The sequence below is a fragment of the Melospiza georgiana genome, chromosome 2 (genome assembly GCF_028018845.1).
Source record: "Melospiza georgiana isolate bMelGeo1 chromosome 2, bMelGeo1.pri, whole genome shotgun sequence".
Classification (NCBI taxonomy): domain Eukaryota; kingdom Metazoa; phylum Chordata; class Aves; order Passeriformes; family Passerellidae; genus Melospiza; species Melospiza georgiana.
In genome coordinates, this window is record NC_080431.1 from 30,595,884 (window position 1) to 30,612,355 (window position 16,472).

Here is a 16,472-nt window from a genome sequence, read left to right on the forward strand (position 1 = left end):
TTCTTGGAAAGCATTCTTGTAGCTTCTCCTGCAGCAGTCATTCTGCTTTGTGTGAAACTGATAAATAATTGCTGCAGCAGGAACTTAACTCATGTCACCTAGATATGTGCATATTACTTATAAAGTGGTTCTCACTCTTTGACTGCCTAATGGCTGTTTGGATATGGCAAGTGGAGCACAGCAATTACATGGGAAATTTCAGATACAGAGAATCTAAAAATATTAATCAGAAAAAGATTAAAGTAATAAAAGACATAGAGCTTGTGGAAGGGTGTGTGTGTGTGTGTGTGTGTGTTTGTTAACTGAGGGTATCATATGACCACAGAATCATAGAGTGGTTTGAGATGCAAGGGGCCTTAAGGTTCATCTAGTTCCAGCCCCTCTGCCTTGGCCAGGGACATCTTTCACTAAGCAAGGGTGCTCAGAGCCTCATTCAGCCATGGTCCAAGAAGTTTTGAAGTAATTGCAAAGAGCATTTTGGTGCTTAAAATTCAGTAGCAGGTTGTCCCCCTTATTCCCAAGAAAATTACAAGATTAAGTCCCTGTTTACAAAATCAAGACCCAAAACCACCTGTCAGATCAAAGAATCTTAGAGGAATTACAGGTATGCAATGAGTTAAAGTGATCCTAGTTGTGTTGATAATATGCCTGAAATTGTATAGAATTAAATGAAACTTATATAGAAATTTAAAATACAGACAGGATAAAATGAAGCCTTGATTTTGGACAGAAATTACTTGGAGTTGATGGATGCATGGTATAATTATAATGCTGACTAAAATAATATGTAAATGACTGTATCTTTTCTTCTTTTTATAGTTCTAAAACAGATCCTGTTACTGGAGCTGTGAAAAATACCAAATACCATCAGCTTTAGTAAGCACTGCAAAAGTAACTTCGCTTAGTCTCATAAGCCTGCAGTATAAGTGTGTGTGTGCACACGTGCATGACTGTGTAAATGTGCATGCACATGTGTACTACTTTTTTTTTTTTTTTTTTCAAAAATGTTTTTCTTACCATGGAGTTGTTTGGGGAGAAGGATGAACAGAAAGATGATTTTTAATCAGACTTTTCTTCTTCACTTGCATGCAACTTCTCTAGTTTTACTATGCATTTCTGAAATACTGAAATCTTTGACACTTCTCAGCTCAATTTATTTTTCTTAGTAAAGCACTCTACTGTAGTGTAGGCACAAAGTAAGTACACAGAGATCTGGGCATTTCTGTAATGGCATTTCCTTGTGTGTCATTCACAGTGACTTGCTGGGTTTGGTCACTTACCTGGACTGGGTCATGATCATTGTTACGATATGCTCCTGCATTTCCATGATGTTCGAATCCCCTTTTAGAAGAGTTATGCATGCTCCAACACTTCAGGTACTGCCACTAAATCATTTTACAATTATTGAACCACAGTCACCTTGTTTTTCTCCACTGACTGTTCCTAAATTATGGTTATTCTCTGCTTTTGTTTTCAGATTGCTGAATATGTTTTTGTGATATTCATGAGCATTGAGCTTAATCTGAAGATTATGGCAGATGGCTTGTTCTTTACGCCAACAGCTGTCATTAGGGACTTTGGAGGAGTTATGGACATATTTATATATCTTGTAAGTTTTTATATTTATGGAAGGTTTTTGTGGCATTCTTAACTCTGATATATTTGGTTATATAAATGTTTAGTAGTGTGAAGAAGTTTGTCTCTGCACCCTGATACAAATAGTAGTGATACATGGATGTGATAAACACCTGGCAATTTAGTATGGGGTCGTTGTATGACCCCTTTAAGTTCTTTATTTGTTGATATGTTTTAAGTATCAAATATGATTTTCCTTCAGAGGAAACTTGAGAACTCTGAGCTCATTCCAGCGTTTTTATGCAGGAGAATCTTAACTTTACCTGTTCCATAGATATTGATTGCTTCTTCCCCTCTCAACAGAATTCCTGCTTTATTGAAGGTGTTTCAAAACCATTTACCATTTGACAGAGGGCACATCTTTGTTGCTGGTGTTGCTATAGAAGAAAGCAAAGGAACCTATATCCCATATCTATCAGTAGTGGTTCTCAGGAAAAAAGTTTCTCAACAGTTCTCAACAGTTTCTGGGAAATCTCTTGCATTCCATTAAAATACGAGAGGAGGGTGTCCATTTCCTCTTCACATACGACAGTAAATACCATGGAATGTGTCAAAACCAGTGCTCAGTATAATGCAGTATGAAATATTTTCTAACTTAAGAAATTACTGAGAAAAATGGCTTTGATGGATTTAGATTAAATCTTTCAGAGATGAATCCACCAGGCAGATGTGCTGCATAAAATTTGTCACAATCAATTTGTATCAAAGATTTTATTGTTAGCAGAAATAAAAATATGCATACTTGTACAAAACTCCTATTTTAATATGCATAATTCCTGTGTGCTTTAGTTTCTTGAAATCTCTCTGCTTGTCTGAAGGAAAAATTTCAGTGGTGTAGTTTGGATATTCCAAATATGACTGCAGTGATCTTAAAAGACTGTGGAAGAAAGTCAGGACTGTTAAATCTGTTTGTTTTGGTGGGGTGGCTGCCTTTTATCACTTTGTTTTTAACAAATTATATCAAGTCTTAAATAACTGGTGATATTGTCTTGATCCTCCAGTTTTTGTGCACTTACTTCTTTGTAATACTCTCACCTCTGTCCCCCTATCATAACACTGGCTTTTAAAAAATAGGAAGCATTTAAGAGATGTTAAATCAATAACCATTTGTCAGAGATTGTTCAGGTTACACGACACAGCTATGCTGTTTGAAAACACTTCCAAAAACATAACATTTGTGTAATGAAACCACATGGTGACAAAACAACTTATGCCTGTAACAAAGTGATAGGAAAAACTGTCAGGGAAACTGTTAACAGACTTTCCAGGTGAAGATTTCTCAGTTCCAGGGTAGAATCTCTGAAATTAGAAGGAGGAAGAGAAATAATGCTGCCTGCTACAAGAATATAGTTTGTGTCCCTGTTTGAGTCAGCCAAATTGATTTCTCCTTTTGGAACTATTCCATCTAATTAAGCATATAAAAGGGATTTTGAGTCAAAGGGCAAGACAAAGACAAGCTGATGCCAATTAGTTAGGACAATAAGCCAGGATATAAGAGATCTAAGCCCTTTTTCTAAATTAGATGCTCTTTTGCCTTATTCTTTAATTTTAAGATAGAAATCTTCATTGACCTTCTGTGCTGTGTCTATGCCAAGTAAGACATTGTAAGCCTGACCTTTCTTTGCTTTTTCTGTCCTGTCACCTCCAGGTGAGTTTGATATTCCTGTGCTGGATGCCTCAGAACGTCCCTGCCAAATCTGGAGCTCAGCTCTTAATGGTGCTCCGCTGCCTCCGACCTCTTCGAATTTTCAAACTGGTCCCTCAGATGAGGAAAGTGGTGAGAGAGCTGTTTAGTGGCTTCAAGGAAATTTTTTTGGTATGTGCCGATTTTTTTTCCTTGCAAAAATATATGAAGGAGTAAGATAACATTTTGATATAAAATTCATGTTTTCTAACCTTTTTACCATTGTTGTCTGTTTACTTTTCATTGTGTTATCACTACAGATGACCACACAACAGGCTAAAAATCAGAATATAAGTAACTCATACTGAGTAAAGCTGTCGTAATAATTCTTTTAGAAACTATATAATTTGTTTAGCATACTTTTAGTCATAATTACATAGGAAGACTACTGAAAAAAAAAATCTACCCCTTTTTCACAGTTCTGGTTGGTCAAGGAATATGAGAAGTAGTGTATGGAAGCTCTGTAAGAACAAAAGTTAACCTGGTTTCTGAACTGCAGGTCTCTACCTTCAAGCTTCTTGAGAGGCAGCCAAAAACAGTACAGTTGTCCATCACAGATATGGATGTCATTCTTATGTCATTGTTGTTATTATTATGATCATGGTCTTACTTACAGTGATAAGAACAACAATGGAGTCTGTGATTGCTTGATCAGACATAATCTATTGTCTTGGGATCCCATGTGGTATTGGTCAGCCTAAGCAACAGCCATCTTATTCCTTAATAGAGGGCTTTATTAGGTCAGGTTGTTATAAAACACTAAGCTACAAAATATTTGCAGACAGTGATAGAGCAAGGACAAAAAGTATAAAGCTAGTTGGCATTTCATAAATACTGTATTCTATTGAAGATATTTACATCTTAATTTGCTCATGCTTATCTTAACTGGAGCTATCCTGGAATCAAATATCTTCCAGTGGCTTAATCAGATTAATTAGCCTGAATCAGCAAAACAGAAGCAGCACATATGCAAGTACTCAAACAGTTCCTTTAAAGTGAATGTCAATTCTTATGCATACAGAATTTAGAAAGGTGGTACCCTGAGCACAAGAAAACTTTTATCCTTATCTGCATATTAAAAATAAGACTAATATAACACAGCACCTGGTTACTGGACCAGAACCTAAAGAAATGTGTCTGTCACCAAAGCCATATCTCCAGGTTTACACCCCAAAACGATCCTCCCTGCAGTTCCTCAAGGGAGCTGACACACTTTTTCAAGTCTGCAGAAGAAGAGTTTAACAAATCCAACTTCATCTTTACAGGTTTCTATTCTTTTGCTGACTTTAATGCTTGTTTTTGCAAGCTTTGGAGTGCAGCTCTTTGCTGGAAAACTGGCTAAATGCAATGACCCTCACATCATCTCTAGGGTAAGAACTGCTTTTCTGCTTCAAAATAATGGTGTGTTGTGCCATTTTTTGCCTGCTGGGGAAAGCAAGAGGGGCAATCAGAGCTATCATATGCGAAACAGAAGTCTTGGGCTCTTCCTTGTTCAGAAGTAGGATGATGGAGGGAAAGGTGATTAAGACATCAGCAAATGAGGGTAGGGATGGGTTTCCATATAATAACTAAAGCAGGTCCAAATATTGGGGACTGTCTTAAAATAAGTTGTCAAATGAAGGTCATGTTACCTGCAAAGGACTGGATGGCACATGGAATTAATCACGGAAAATAACACCTTTGCATTCCTAGGTCCACAACTGAAAAACAGGTTAGACTGCTAGAGGTCCAAATCAATGGGGATGCCAAGTGGAGAAAGTTATCTTTGTTTCTTACTCCATTTGGAGAAATATCATCATGACCTAAAGAGAGCAGTGGTCTTTAGGTGTTACATGGCTTTGCAAGGGTCTTCAGGGGTGAAGAGATAGACGAGAATCTTGGCTTCATGATCAGAAGGCTGGATTTATTATTTTATGATATATAATACATTATGACTATACTAAAAGGAATAGAGAGAAAAGTTCAGAAGCTGCTAAGCTTAGAATAGAATAGGAATAGAGTAAACAAGAGAACTCTCTCTGATTCTGTCCCAGAGAAAGCTCAGTCTCTGATTGGCCATTAATTGTAAACATCCAAGATGGGCCAATCACAGGTGCACCTGTTGCATTTCACCGCAGCAGATAACCATTGTTTACATTCTCTTTCTGGGGCCTCAGCTTCCCAGAAGGGGAAAAATCCTAAAGAAAGGATTTTCCACAAAAGATGTCTGTGACATTTAGGAAAGAGGTCAAAGGCCACATAGTCTTGCAAACTGAAAAGCACTGTCAGTCCTGAAGGAAAAGGTACATGGAACATTTACTGAGATGCATTTTTCATTTGGGTAAAGGTCCATGACTATTAATCACAGACTTATAAATAACCCTTCATTTCTGTGTATATTGCTTTCCCATCATGGCAAATGTGCTGTTTATGCTGGCATGTTGACATCTCTCACAGGCTTCTGTTTAATCTCTCATATTTCACTATAGGAGGATTGTCATGGCATCTTCAGAATAAATGTAAGTGTTTCCAAAAATCTCAATTTAAAGTTAAGACCTGGAGAGAAAAAGCCTGGATTTTGGGTGCCACGAGTCTGGTGAGTTGCTACACTTTGGCCTATGTTTCTTCAAAAATGCTACTGTTGGTGTAGAAATAATGGCTCAAATGTGATTACATTAAATCACTGATGGAGGGGTTTTGTTGTAATTCAAATGATACTAAGAGTAAAAATTCTGGCATATTTAGCAAAAAGCCAGATATATGACGTTTTCCAGATTTGACCTCCATTTCATAAACTAGAAAGGAAGGAAAAAAACCTCTAGGTACTGAACCTATATAGGAATTAGATTTGATTTGGTTATTATTACAGTGGGAGTTATTTTCTTGAAAAGTATCATCACTTAGTTATTCTTTAGTACTATTATGAAGGCAACCTGAGAGCCATAAAGCAACAGTAGAACCTAAGAATAAATAGAAAAAGATGGGAAGGAAAAGAAATGGAAATCAACCAGCCTACAGCTACCCGTAAAAACAAATGATTTTATCTTGTCTAAAAAAAGCCTTTCTCTTCTATGGCCATCAACCATGCCAGCCAGCAGTTTCTTTCTTTTTCCAGTGCAGGGAGTCCTTGTGGTCTATCTGGTGCAAAAGTGCAGTAAAATTCATTTAAAAGCTAGTGTATGTTTTTAATTTGTATTCTAATGCATTTAATAATTCCCAACACCTGAACAGGCAAAACTCACTCTTTTTAATTGTTTACAGTTTTCATTTGATTGGCATTTTGCAAAATCAGCTTAACAGCTGATTTATTTTAATTGGCCATGTGTGGGGATAAAGAATGTACCAGCAGTGGTAGATTCAGAGCCACCCTACACCAAAGAAATAGTGTACTGTGATTTGAACAGTCAGTAAAACTGACATCTGCAGAAGTCTTTGTTTCTGTATGCCTCAGATAAATTCTTTCTTGAGTAAGCAAATTCAATCCTGTGCAGCTTGGTCCAAAAATAAGCAAAAACTGTCTTAATCGGCATAACTGCAAACTTTGGGGAATGTTTTGTTACTGCAGAAAAATGTTTTACTGCAAAGACATTTATACCACCTGTTGGCTGTCAGGCCAGATTTTCAAGAGCCAGATGTCAGTATAAGGACTGCATTAAACAGAAGTATCTACATCTGAGAGCTCTGTTTTCACTGAATGGTTGGATTCAAGAAGCACCCAACACATAATAACTCTTCTGGAATACAACTATTTACCTTATAAACTATTGAAAAGTCATTGAGCTCCTTGGATTATCTGACTTGGATTGTAGAGACAGAGCAACATGCTAATCTAGCCCAAAGAGAGTACTTTTAATGTTCAACTGGAAACATTCTCTTGAATCTCAACTGATAAAAAAGGTCAGAGCACATGGTATAGGAAAGCCATGACGATGTGATGTCCTCTTATGTCCTCTTTTAAGTTTTGCTGTATTCTATCAGTTCTTCATGATTATGAAATAGGGAACAACATTTTCTGAACAATCTTATTGACCATGGAGTCTGAATCTTTTATGTGGGTTAGAGAATTATTTCCTGCAGGTAAATTTATTTTAGAATCTGGCAAATGCCATCAGATCAGTTTTTTCCATGAACGATGGTTTTTTCTTTCATTGGCAAAAGCTTTAAAATACAGCAATATAGAGTCATAGAATGTTTTGGGTTGGAAGGTATCTTACCATGAGCAGGGACACCTCGCACTACACCAGGTTGCTCAAAGCCCCATCCAGCCCAGCCTTGAGCATGTTATTAGCTTTATTGCTGTGAGTCAGATTCTGAGTAAGAAAATAAAACTTACAGAGAGATCTAAAAAATTATGTTTACATATTTATTGCTGTTGGTATTGTTTTCTTATTCCTGATATCGATCTTTGATATGTTTCAGAGGCTTTCACTACAACTTTGCAAAGTATTTAAATGTTAGACTATGAAGAATCAAGGTAACAAATAGAACTTTCCTGCTGGTTACACCTATTTGTGTTCTGCATTTCAGGGCAAATCCTCGGAATTTTAATTTTGATAATGTGGGCAATGCAATGCTGGCACTCTTTGAAGTTCTGTCATTAAAAGGCTGGGTGGAAGTCAGAGATGTTATTATTCATCGTGTTGGGCCAGTAAGGAAACACATCAGACTCTTTGAATTCTGCAACAAATATCTATGGGGTTTTCTTTTTTTTAACTATTAATCTTATTTCTGTCTATTCAGATCCATGGAATCTACATCCATGTTTTTGTATTCCTTGGCTGCATGATTGGACTGACCCTTTTTGTTGGAGTTGTCATCGCTAATTTTAATGAAAACAAGGTACTAAGGAGGTGGTTTGTTCTGAGTGAGAGGGTTTATTGAGTATAGAACTGGCTCTGTAAGAAACCTGAAACTTATATTACAATGTCTGCATTACCTGGTAAGGCTGCCTCTAGTACTGGCTTATCAGTCTTACATTTTGCAAGACTGCAAATATGGCTTCACATACACCTGATCCATACTTGCTAGAAGATCACAGCCTGTGATGACAGCGATCCATCACACACTCCATCAAAGCTGTTAGAGTTTATTTCTAGTGCAGCTGTGCTGCTAGATGGAGATTGAACATAAAGCACTATGTATTTACAGATGCTGCTTAGTTTGATGTAGGTATACATGTGGTGACAGATAAAAAGATGTGTTATACTTGCCTGTGTTGGAATGAAGGGGTCTCTTAAGAAGCCTGGCACTGCAGTATTTCAGATCCAAAGTAAAGCTCTGTGGCTTTTTCTTTACACACCACAGTGTACATTGTAAAAATAATTGTCCGCCACTCCAACTAAAAAGGTAGCTAGATTCCTAGACAAGTTCACATGGGCTTTTTGGATTACCCTGAAAAGGAGAAAAACCTGCCCTCAAGGGAATTGTTTCAGAGCAGCTCATGCCTACACTTGTTAAAAGGTAGAATCCTCTGGATGGGATTGCTGCACGAACACTTCACAACCTTTAATATGAGGGGTTTTTCTGAGCCTCTTGTGGTGCCTCTGAGGCATAGAGACAAAATTATTAACTTTTTCCTCTTTCAGTTCAAAGTCACAAAAATAATGAGAAATGGTATTTTTACCACTTGTGGCTCTGAAGGGAAAGGATGACTACATGCTATGGGGCATGGAGAAGTGTGACAGCCCAGTGTGCTTGTTCTGGAGCTGGGTGCTGGCTCTGGCCCTGACCCTGACCCGAGCCCAGTAGCAAACACAACCATTGAGTTTGTCCATCAGGGAAACCACTTGACTCCTTCTGGAAGGGAGCCGAGCAGCACGTTACTGTAGTTACTGTTATACGTTACTATCATAACGTCAAGCACGTTGTGAGCCAAATAAATAGCCTGAAACCTCTACTGTTTTGAAGGTATTTTTATGTTTGCATAACATCAGTGTAATTTTGGTAAGATGAAGTGCAGTCATTCCTGTTAAAATATATCTGCTCTAGAGAACAAGAAGCAATGTATTAATAATTTCTTTTCTTATTCACTAGATTTTGCTTGTGGATTAGCAAAGCTGAAAGTTCTGCAGTATGAGAACTCCACTGGATTTTTATAGATGCTTTTGTCACTTTTTGTTCATCTGTGCAATATTACTTTTCCTTCAAATTTTTCAATACACACACGAATACAAGAATCTTTATGCTTTTTGTCCTTGCTCACTAGTAACAGTTCCCTGTAAATTACACTGAACAGGCACACCAGGCAATATTTCTATAGAATTCACATGATATTTAATGTATAAATCTTTTATATCTTCTGGTTCAGCTTCTTCAGTTGTTTCTTAATAACCAGCAGTGGCATGTAATGTTTGTTTTTCTTTCTTTTTCCTTGACTACTCATTACTTTTTATGTATTTACTATAGAGAAAAGAAAATGTTTTCAGATATGAGTTGAAAATATTCATGCTAATTAAGTGGGCAAGAGTTTCAGCCCAATTAATATTCAAGTAGAGTGAAGAAATGTCCAGAAACTAAAAAAAAAAAAAAACAATGTAGAGAGATGGCTGGCAACTAGCCCAGAAAGTAGAGAGCAAAACAATCCATAGTTTGAGGCCCAGTCCCATTTTCTTAAATCTAGTTACTTAACCAATGTATTAGTGTTTAAAGTAGATATTTTTTTAGAAAATTCCTGGCTAATATACAGTTAGAACAATTACAGGAGTAGTTGATGAGGGTCAGAGTTGGGTAATTACTGAACAAACTGTTTTAAATAAGAACAAACGATTTTCTAAAAAGAAAAATTTATAATCATTTCAGATATGCTCTGGTTTTTCATATGAGTTGTTGGAACTGCAAGTGTGGAAATGTTGGACTAGGAAGTACCACAGTAAGCTCTGGGCTCTGTCCTTGGTTGTCCCAGTGACAGGGCAGTAGCCCAGATTATTCCAACCCCATTTCAGTCCTCAACTATCACTTGTCTCAGCTCCTGAGTGCCAGGAGTTCAGGCTGCAGTGAAGATGTGCAAGACTCAAGTATTAGTTGGTGCTTTGAGCTGAAGCCCAAATGCAAGCACAGCTCCTCCAGCCTAGCCCTGCTCACAGTGCTCTGCTCTGTGGTTCCCTTATGATGACCCTCCTTGTGGAACTGGCAGTTTCTGAGCAACAAAGCAATTGGGCACCACTAGATTTTACAAAAATCCACCTTTTTGCCACCTTTTGTCTTGTTTGCAGGGAAGACTCTCCAAGAATATAAAGCAGACACGTTCCTTGGGGGAATGTGTTGCCTTTTAATCTAAGTGTTTCTGAATGGTGCCATTTGAGCCTGACAGGAGTAGTGAGCATCTTTACATCTTCACTTTGTCTGCATTGTGTTGGAAGGTACCTCTTCCCAGGGTACCATCTAAGGACACAGCTCCATAAACAGATCATGTTCACTGACAGGGAGAAATCCTGACCTTATCAGTTGCACAGCCAGCCACAGTTCCAGCATCTACACAATCGAATGCCCAGGTGAGGGCAAAGATCATGCCAGCCCTTACCCAGCTCAGTGTGGCTCTTTCTGACAGGGACAGGAGCGAAGTGTCTGGAAGACAGGATTTTGACATTTACCTTGAAAAGGTCTCCTTTGTTTTGTAACTCTAGAATCCTTCTGTGATTACAGGATCCTTACAGTTCTCTAAAGTGATAAGGAACTCATTTTGTTTTGAAGGTCATTTTAGATAACGTTCAGTTCTGTTTGAAGTTTGCTCTGTTATGTGAACATTTTTACGCATTACCAGCTACCACAATCTACCTGTTACCCAAGAGGATTTCTGGATGCATTAGCTGTGAGTTTCTGGGAGGTGTGTCTTCACCTCTTTCTGTGCTTCCTCTGTGGAGAGCTCTTGTAGATTCATAGCGTTCTATTATTTTATTTCAATTACACCCCAAGCAGAAGAGCTGTAGAGACCAACAGTGGTCTCCTGGAGGGCTCCTTCCCTGAAGAAACTAGTGGCACTAGTAAATCACGGACTCTCTGCTGCAAAGTCCAGACAAAATCCACCACTCTGCTTCCTGGAAAATGACGTTCAGTCAAATGGAAGACCTCCTGCAGTGTTTCATTGCCCACAATGGGCTGCTGCTACAAAGAGCAGCAACTGTGCCTGCTGAGTTGAGTCCAAGAAACTCACAGCTAATGCATCCAGAAATCCTCTTGGGTAACAGCTGATACTTCAGACTCCATTCCCCAAGCAGTGTGTTATTTAAGGGAAGTTGTGTATGTAACTTTATTTCAGGCACCAAAGAGAGTGTTGTTTTCATGTTACAATGCTGTTAAATGACAAAAGCTTTATATGCTTCTTTGTTTATTAAGGGGACAGCTTTACTGACTGTAGATCAGAGACGATGGGAAGATCTGAAAAGCAGACTGAAGATAGCACAACCTCTTCATCTCCCACCTCGTCCCGGTATCAAAGATATTTTGATTTTATTCATGTTGAGTCCTAGTGTTCATAATTCCCCGGGAGTCTGCAATTCAAATTAAAACTGTAATCGCGAGGCCACTAGGAGGTTGTGCATAAGTTAATGTGGAAACAGGCTCCAACTACAGATCTCTCCATAAGGCTATTAAAATCAACCCTAAAAAGGTTGTGCTTCGATGGTTTTAGGATAAGCCTTAATGAAAAATTTATTTTCTAAATGAAAAATATTTGCAGTTGGCTGTAATGATATGAATGGAATGTATTAACGTGACAGCAGTTGAATGATGCACTTGCCCTAAAAGTACCAAAGCTTTCATGCAACACTGGTGTTCAGTATTTGAAATTATATGTTCAGAAGCCCTATTTGATATGGAAAATTGTGGCAGAAAATTAGAAACGTATTTTGAAAATGGGAAAGGATTATTTTGCCTCTAATGAACATGGAAAATATGTCAAGAAATAGGGAGGGAAGTTACTGTGTATTTTAACTCTCCTCCTCAAACTCTTTCTTTTTCAGATAACGATGGCTTTAGAGCAAAGATGTATGATATAACTCAGCATCCATTTTTTAAGAGAACTATTGCTGTACTTGTCCTGGCCCAGTCTGTGTTGTTATCAGTTAAGGTAACTGTGTTTCTTTTAAGTGCTTCATTACAGTAGTACAGCATGTGTTTGCACATTTCCTAACACCAATTAATGATCAATTGAGCCATTAGTGTGATGAATGCAAGAAAATGTGATTTCTAGATAAAGCAATCTCAGCTGGCATAGATCACTGTAGATTAATTGTTACTTGTGGAGTTCAGTCAATTTCTGTCTTTTTGTAGTCTGGTCCATTATTTATAATTTCTAGTTAAGGTGGAAATCTGAGAGAGGAGTATACCAAAATGCCATTCCTTTCTGAGTATATTTTAAAGTGAAATTCATTCATTAACAAAACCTTTAAGAAAAATCAAGGCAATGAAGAGTCATTTATACTGTTTAACAGCTATTCTTCTATTAATGGACTGTGCTTGTTTTTCAGTGGGATGCTGCAGATCCAGTAACTGTGCCTTTAGCAACAATGTCTGTTGTTTTCACCTTCATTTTTGTCCTTGAGGTAAAGTAATATATTTTTTGACTTCTTGAGATTAAGACTTTTATGTATATATTTCATTTGTCTTTAGGGATGTTTCTCATTCTTCACTAGGATGTTTATTTCTGAATGTGTACATGCAGGGTTCTCTATGTCACTTGTCTTTAAACATGTATTGTAAGAAGAAACTTTTAATGTGTTATAGTCATATTCTCTACACCTTGAGCTTTGTGTCTTTTTATATATATTCAAGGCTGAGTATTTAACAGTGTGTTTTGGTGAACCCAGTGACCACTTTTCTTGAGGAACATCTCATATTACATTCCCTCCATACAACAAAAGGTCTGTGTTGCCTCGCAGAAGTTCTGCTTCACCCATTTATGTTTTGCCCGGTGTGTTAATCCCCACTCTTCTGTACCTGTGACAAAATCGAACCTCTCTCAGCTTTCTTTTGGTTTAAATATCATACTTCATTTTAATATCTTTTTTATAAGCTACTCTCCAGCTGCAGTATTGTCCAGTATTTTATAAGCTACTCTCCAGTATTGTCTATCTTTTGCTGCACAAGTCTGGCTCCAGTGTGGTAGCAGTTGTCTGTCTATGAGAATATTGTTATTACAAACTCTGCAAGGTGTAATTAGCCTATTTTCATAGGCCTAGAATCTAATGATTTAAACACATTTTGGAAAACATATACTTTGTTAATGTATAAGGATATCCATTTAAGATTAAAGAGGATGCTTCCTCTGTGGTTAGGATAGTACATAATTCTTTATAAGTTTTTGGTTGACTACTTTTCTTGTCAGTCCCCTCTGAATAGCTGATACTGACCACTATCAGAAACAGGATAGTAGACTATGTTTCCCACTGCTCTAATCCAATCTGACAGTTCCTATGTTCCATTGATAGGTTTTGCCAGTAGTGATGAATAAAAAATGAAGTGAATACCTTGTAGCAGCTGTAGCTAGAGTATGTCCATGTTGTTGCTTCTTTTTTCCCTACCCAGGAGAAATCAATATCTCTGGAGAGACTGAGCAAACACAGAAAAGTTTTATTTGTGTCATACATGGGCAGGTTTTAATTTACCTAGTAACTATGTCTTTGGAAATACTTTTTTCTCTTATACTGCCAGAGGAAACAAATACACTTCTAGAATTTCAAAGGAACTTTGTCAGAGCCAGGAAAAAATTGTTGACTGTCTCAACAGGCAAGCTATCACACTGTGAGTGCACACAATTTATGGAGAGAGGAAGCAGCTTCCTGCTCAAGATCTTCCCTAATACAGCATAGTCTGGTTACAGAGTCTGCCTTCTGCATAGCTGATAGCCCTGTGTCCAATCTAGCAACTCCTAATTCAGCTTTAAACCTCTGCTTCTCGCATCATATATATGAGGTATAGAAAATTGGAAGAATTTGAAAATCTCACTTTTTTTACCACATTGATGATGACAGAGTAAAGGAGATGTGATTTTTTCGTTTCCACGGTGTGGTATTCAGTTCAAGATTATGGACACCTAAAGTTAGGTGTTTAAATTCTGCATGTGAGGTAGGTGTTTAAGCTGTTACTGTGATTGGGGAAGATGAAGGGTGAGATTCAGTTACCTGCAGTAGCCACTCCAGAAGGCCAGAGACATTTACAGGTCTTATGTCACCCCTGCCAGACCCATCCATCCCTCTTCAATTCTCTCGGGCATCTCAGGTAACTGAAGGCAAGATACCTTAGTAACTCAAATAGTAATTAGAGATTCAGAGACCATGTTGTTCACTTTGTAGTCAGGCTTCAGAAAACATAAGGCAAAAAGCTAACTGAAAAATCAGCCTTTTACCTCAAGCTAGTGTCCTCTTATATTTGGGGTTGTTTTCAGAAATGTTAAATGGCAGGGTTGCAAGGTGGGAGAGAAAAAATAACATAATGAATGCCTGACAGTTAAAGTCTTTAAAAAGTAACTCATAACCTGTTCTGAGATTTAATACAACTTGTGTGTGAGAAACTTTTAAGTGTTCCCTCTACATGCATCACTCTACTTTGGTATCCATTACCTGTTGTGACTATTTCTGTAACTATTAGTATCTATTCTTGAGCTTCTCATCTGCATTCCTGTTACCTAAATTGGAAATGTCAAGCACTTTGGAAGCTTTTACCAGGTTCACTGTCAAATATACTGCCTTTACTGTTCTTAGCTTTTTTATCTTCCATGCTGCTGAGTACACATGGTGCATAGTGCAGAGTATTCCTTAAAGCAAGAAATATTTGCAATATAGGAAAGCTTCTTAATAAATTTGAGCTGTAGGTGCTGCAGAACACAATTTTATTCCTGAGTTTAAATGTGTTTATGTGATTTTAGCTTGCTTGCAGACAGTTAGCTAGATAGGATGCTGCTACCTTTTTTAGCTATATGTTATTGACATGACTTGTTTAACTTAAAGCTAATTTCACCCCCCATTCACCTCATTAAGCATTCAGTCTGAGGTGGTTAGCTGCACTCCTGTCTTTGATACTTGATGGAGGCAGAGAGACAATTCAGAATGCTGTTTATCCCTTGGCCTTGGTCATGTGTGTACCAGTTTTCCTCCACCTAAGGGAAGCTAATATTGTCCAGGTAGTCCACATGGGAATATTTAGCTGAGGTGCAACCTGGCCCTTGTTGTTTAAAACTATTCATAAAATGAACCCAATCAAACATTTTGGAGAATGGAAGAGGATATCATGGCAAGGGATAATAATTTCTTCATTACAAGTGAGAAATCCTTTTATCCATAGGTCACAATGAAGATTATTGCCATGTCACCCTCTGGCTTCTGGCAAAGCAGGAGAAATCGGTATGATCTCTTGGTGACATCTCTTGGAGTTATATGGGTCATACTTCACTTTGCCTTATTGGTAAGATATACAAAATGCAATTCCAGTGATTAAGACTGTTTTATCTTGAGGCACCAGCAGGGGGATTGCTGCTATATAAACAGAAAAATCTTTGAGAGTTTAATAAGGCTGAAATATGTCTGAAAGAAACTAAGCTTGATGCTAAGAATTATTGTCTTGTACAATCATGTAGTGCAAAACTGTCTTACTGATGCAAGTTAGAGTCTATAAATGTGGTAGGAAACAAGCTTTTAGGAGGGATGTAAGTGACAAAAGGAAGGAGACTGAAGAGAGTGAGAGCACTTCTAACAAAGGTCTTGGGAGCATGAAGGAAGAAAGAGGCAAGGTACAGAATACAGACAGGACCAGAGGACTGGAAGAAGGCATAGTTCAAAACTGCTGAACTATACAAACCCTCCCAAACCCAACAGTGATTCTGTGCCACTGGTGTTGGTAAAGGGGCAGTGTTTAATTCATGAAGACGTGAAGGAGAGACAGGAGAAAATCAGCTCTCCCTTCATTTCACACCAATTTTTAAAATTTAACTGCACTCCTAGTTTCTTTATTTACAGGGGAAGAAGAAGGGATGGTTGATAATTGTCATCATTCACAAGCTGCCAAAGTCACAACCCTATAATATCTGCAGGATTTTCTCTTGTCTGCCCCATGTTCTGTTTGAAGAAAAACCTGTTTCATGTGATTAATCATTTTGCCCTGACATTCACAGTTTCTCCCTGCTACTAAATAGCTTGGAAGACCTGAGGAATTTCTGTAATCCAGCAGCTTCCTGGACAAGTAC

General features: G+C 37.8%; 1 protein-coding gene across 4 annotated transcripts in view; it reads left to right on the forward strand.

The window, feature by feature from the left end:
* The window catches only part of NALCN (sodium leak channel, non-selective), a 223,576-nt gene that overhangs the window by 192,914 nt on the left and 14,190 nt on the right, over positions 1 to 16,472 (forward strand). For all 4 annotated transcript variants that reach the window (XM_058043866.1, XM_058043893.1, XM_058043875.1 and 1 more), the window contains 12 exons: positions 820 to 876; positions 1,256 to 1,376; positions 1,478 to 1,609; positions 3,284 to 3,451; positions 4,585 to 4,689; positions 5,788 to 5,894; positions 7,826 to 7,946; positions 8,039 to 8,137; positions 11,630 to 11,723; positions 12,256 to 12,362; positions 12,763 to 12,837; positions 15,575 to 15,694. In XM_058043866.1, the coding sequence (XP_057899849.1) occupies positions 820 to 876; positions 1,256 to 1,376; positions 1,478 to 1,609; positions 3,284 to 3,451; positions 4,585 to 4,689; positions 5,788 to 5,894; positions 7,826 to 7,946; positions 8,039 to 8,137; positions 11,630 to 11,723; positions 12,256 to 12,362; positions 12,763 to 12,837; positions 15,575 to 15,694 (1,306 nt within the window). The remainder of the gene's footprint in view (positions 1 to 819; positions 877 to 1,255; positions 1,377 to 1,477; positions 1,610 to 3,283; positions 3,452 to 4,584; positions 4,690 to 5,787; positions 5,895 to 7,825; positions 7,947 to 8,038; positions 8,138 to 11,629; positions 11,724 to 12,255; positions 12,363 to 12,762; positions 12,838 to 15,574; positions 15,695 to 16,472) is intronic.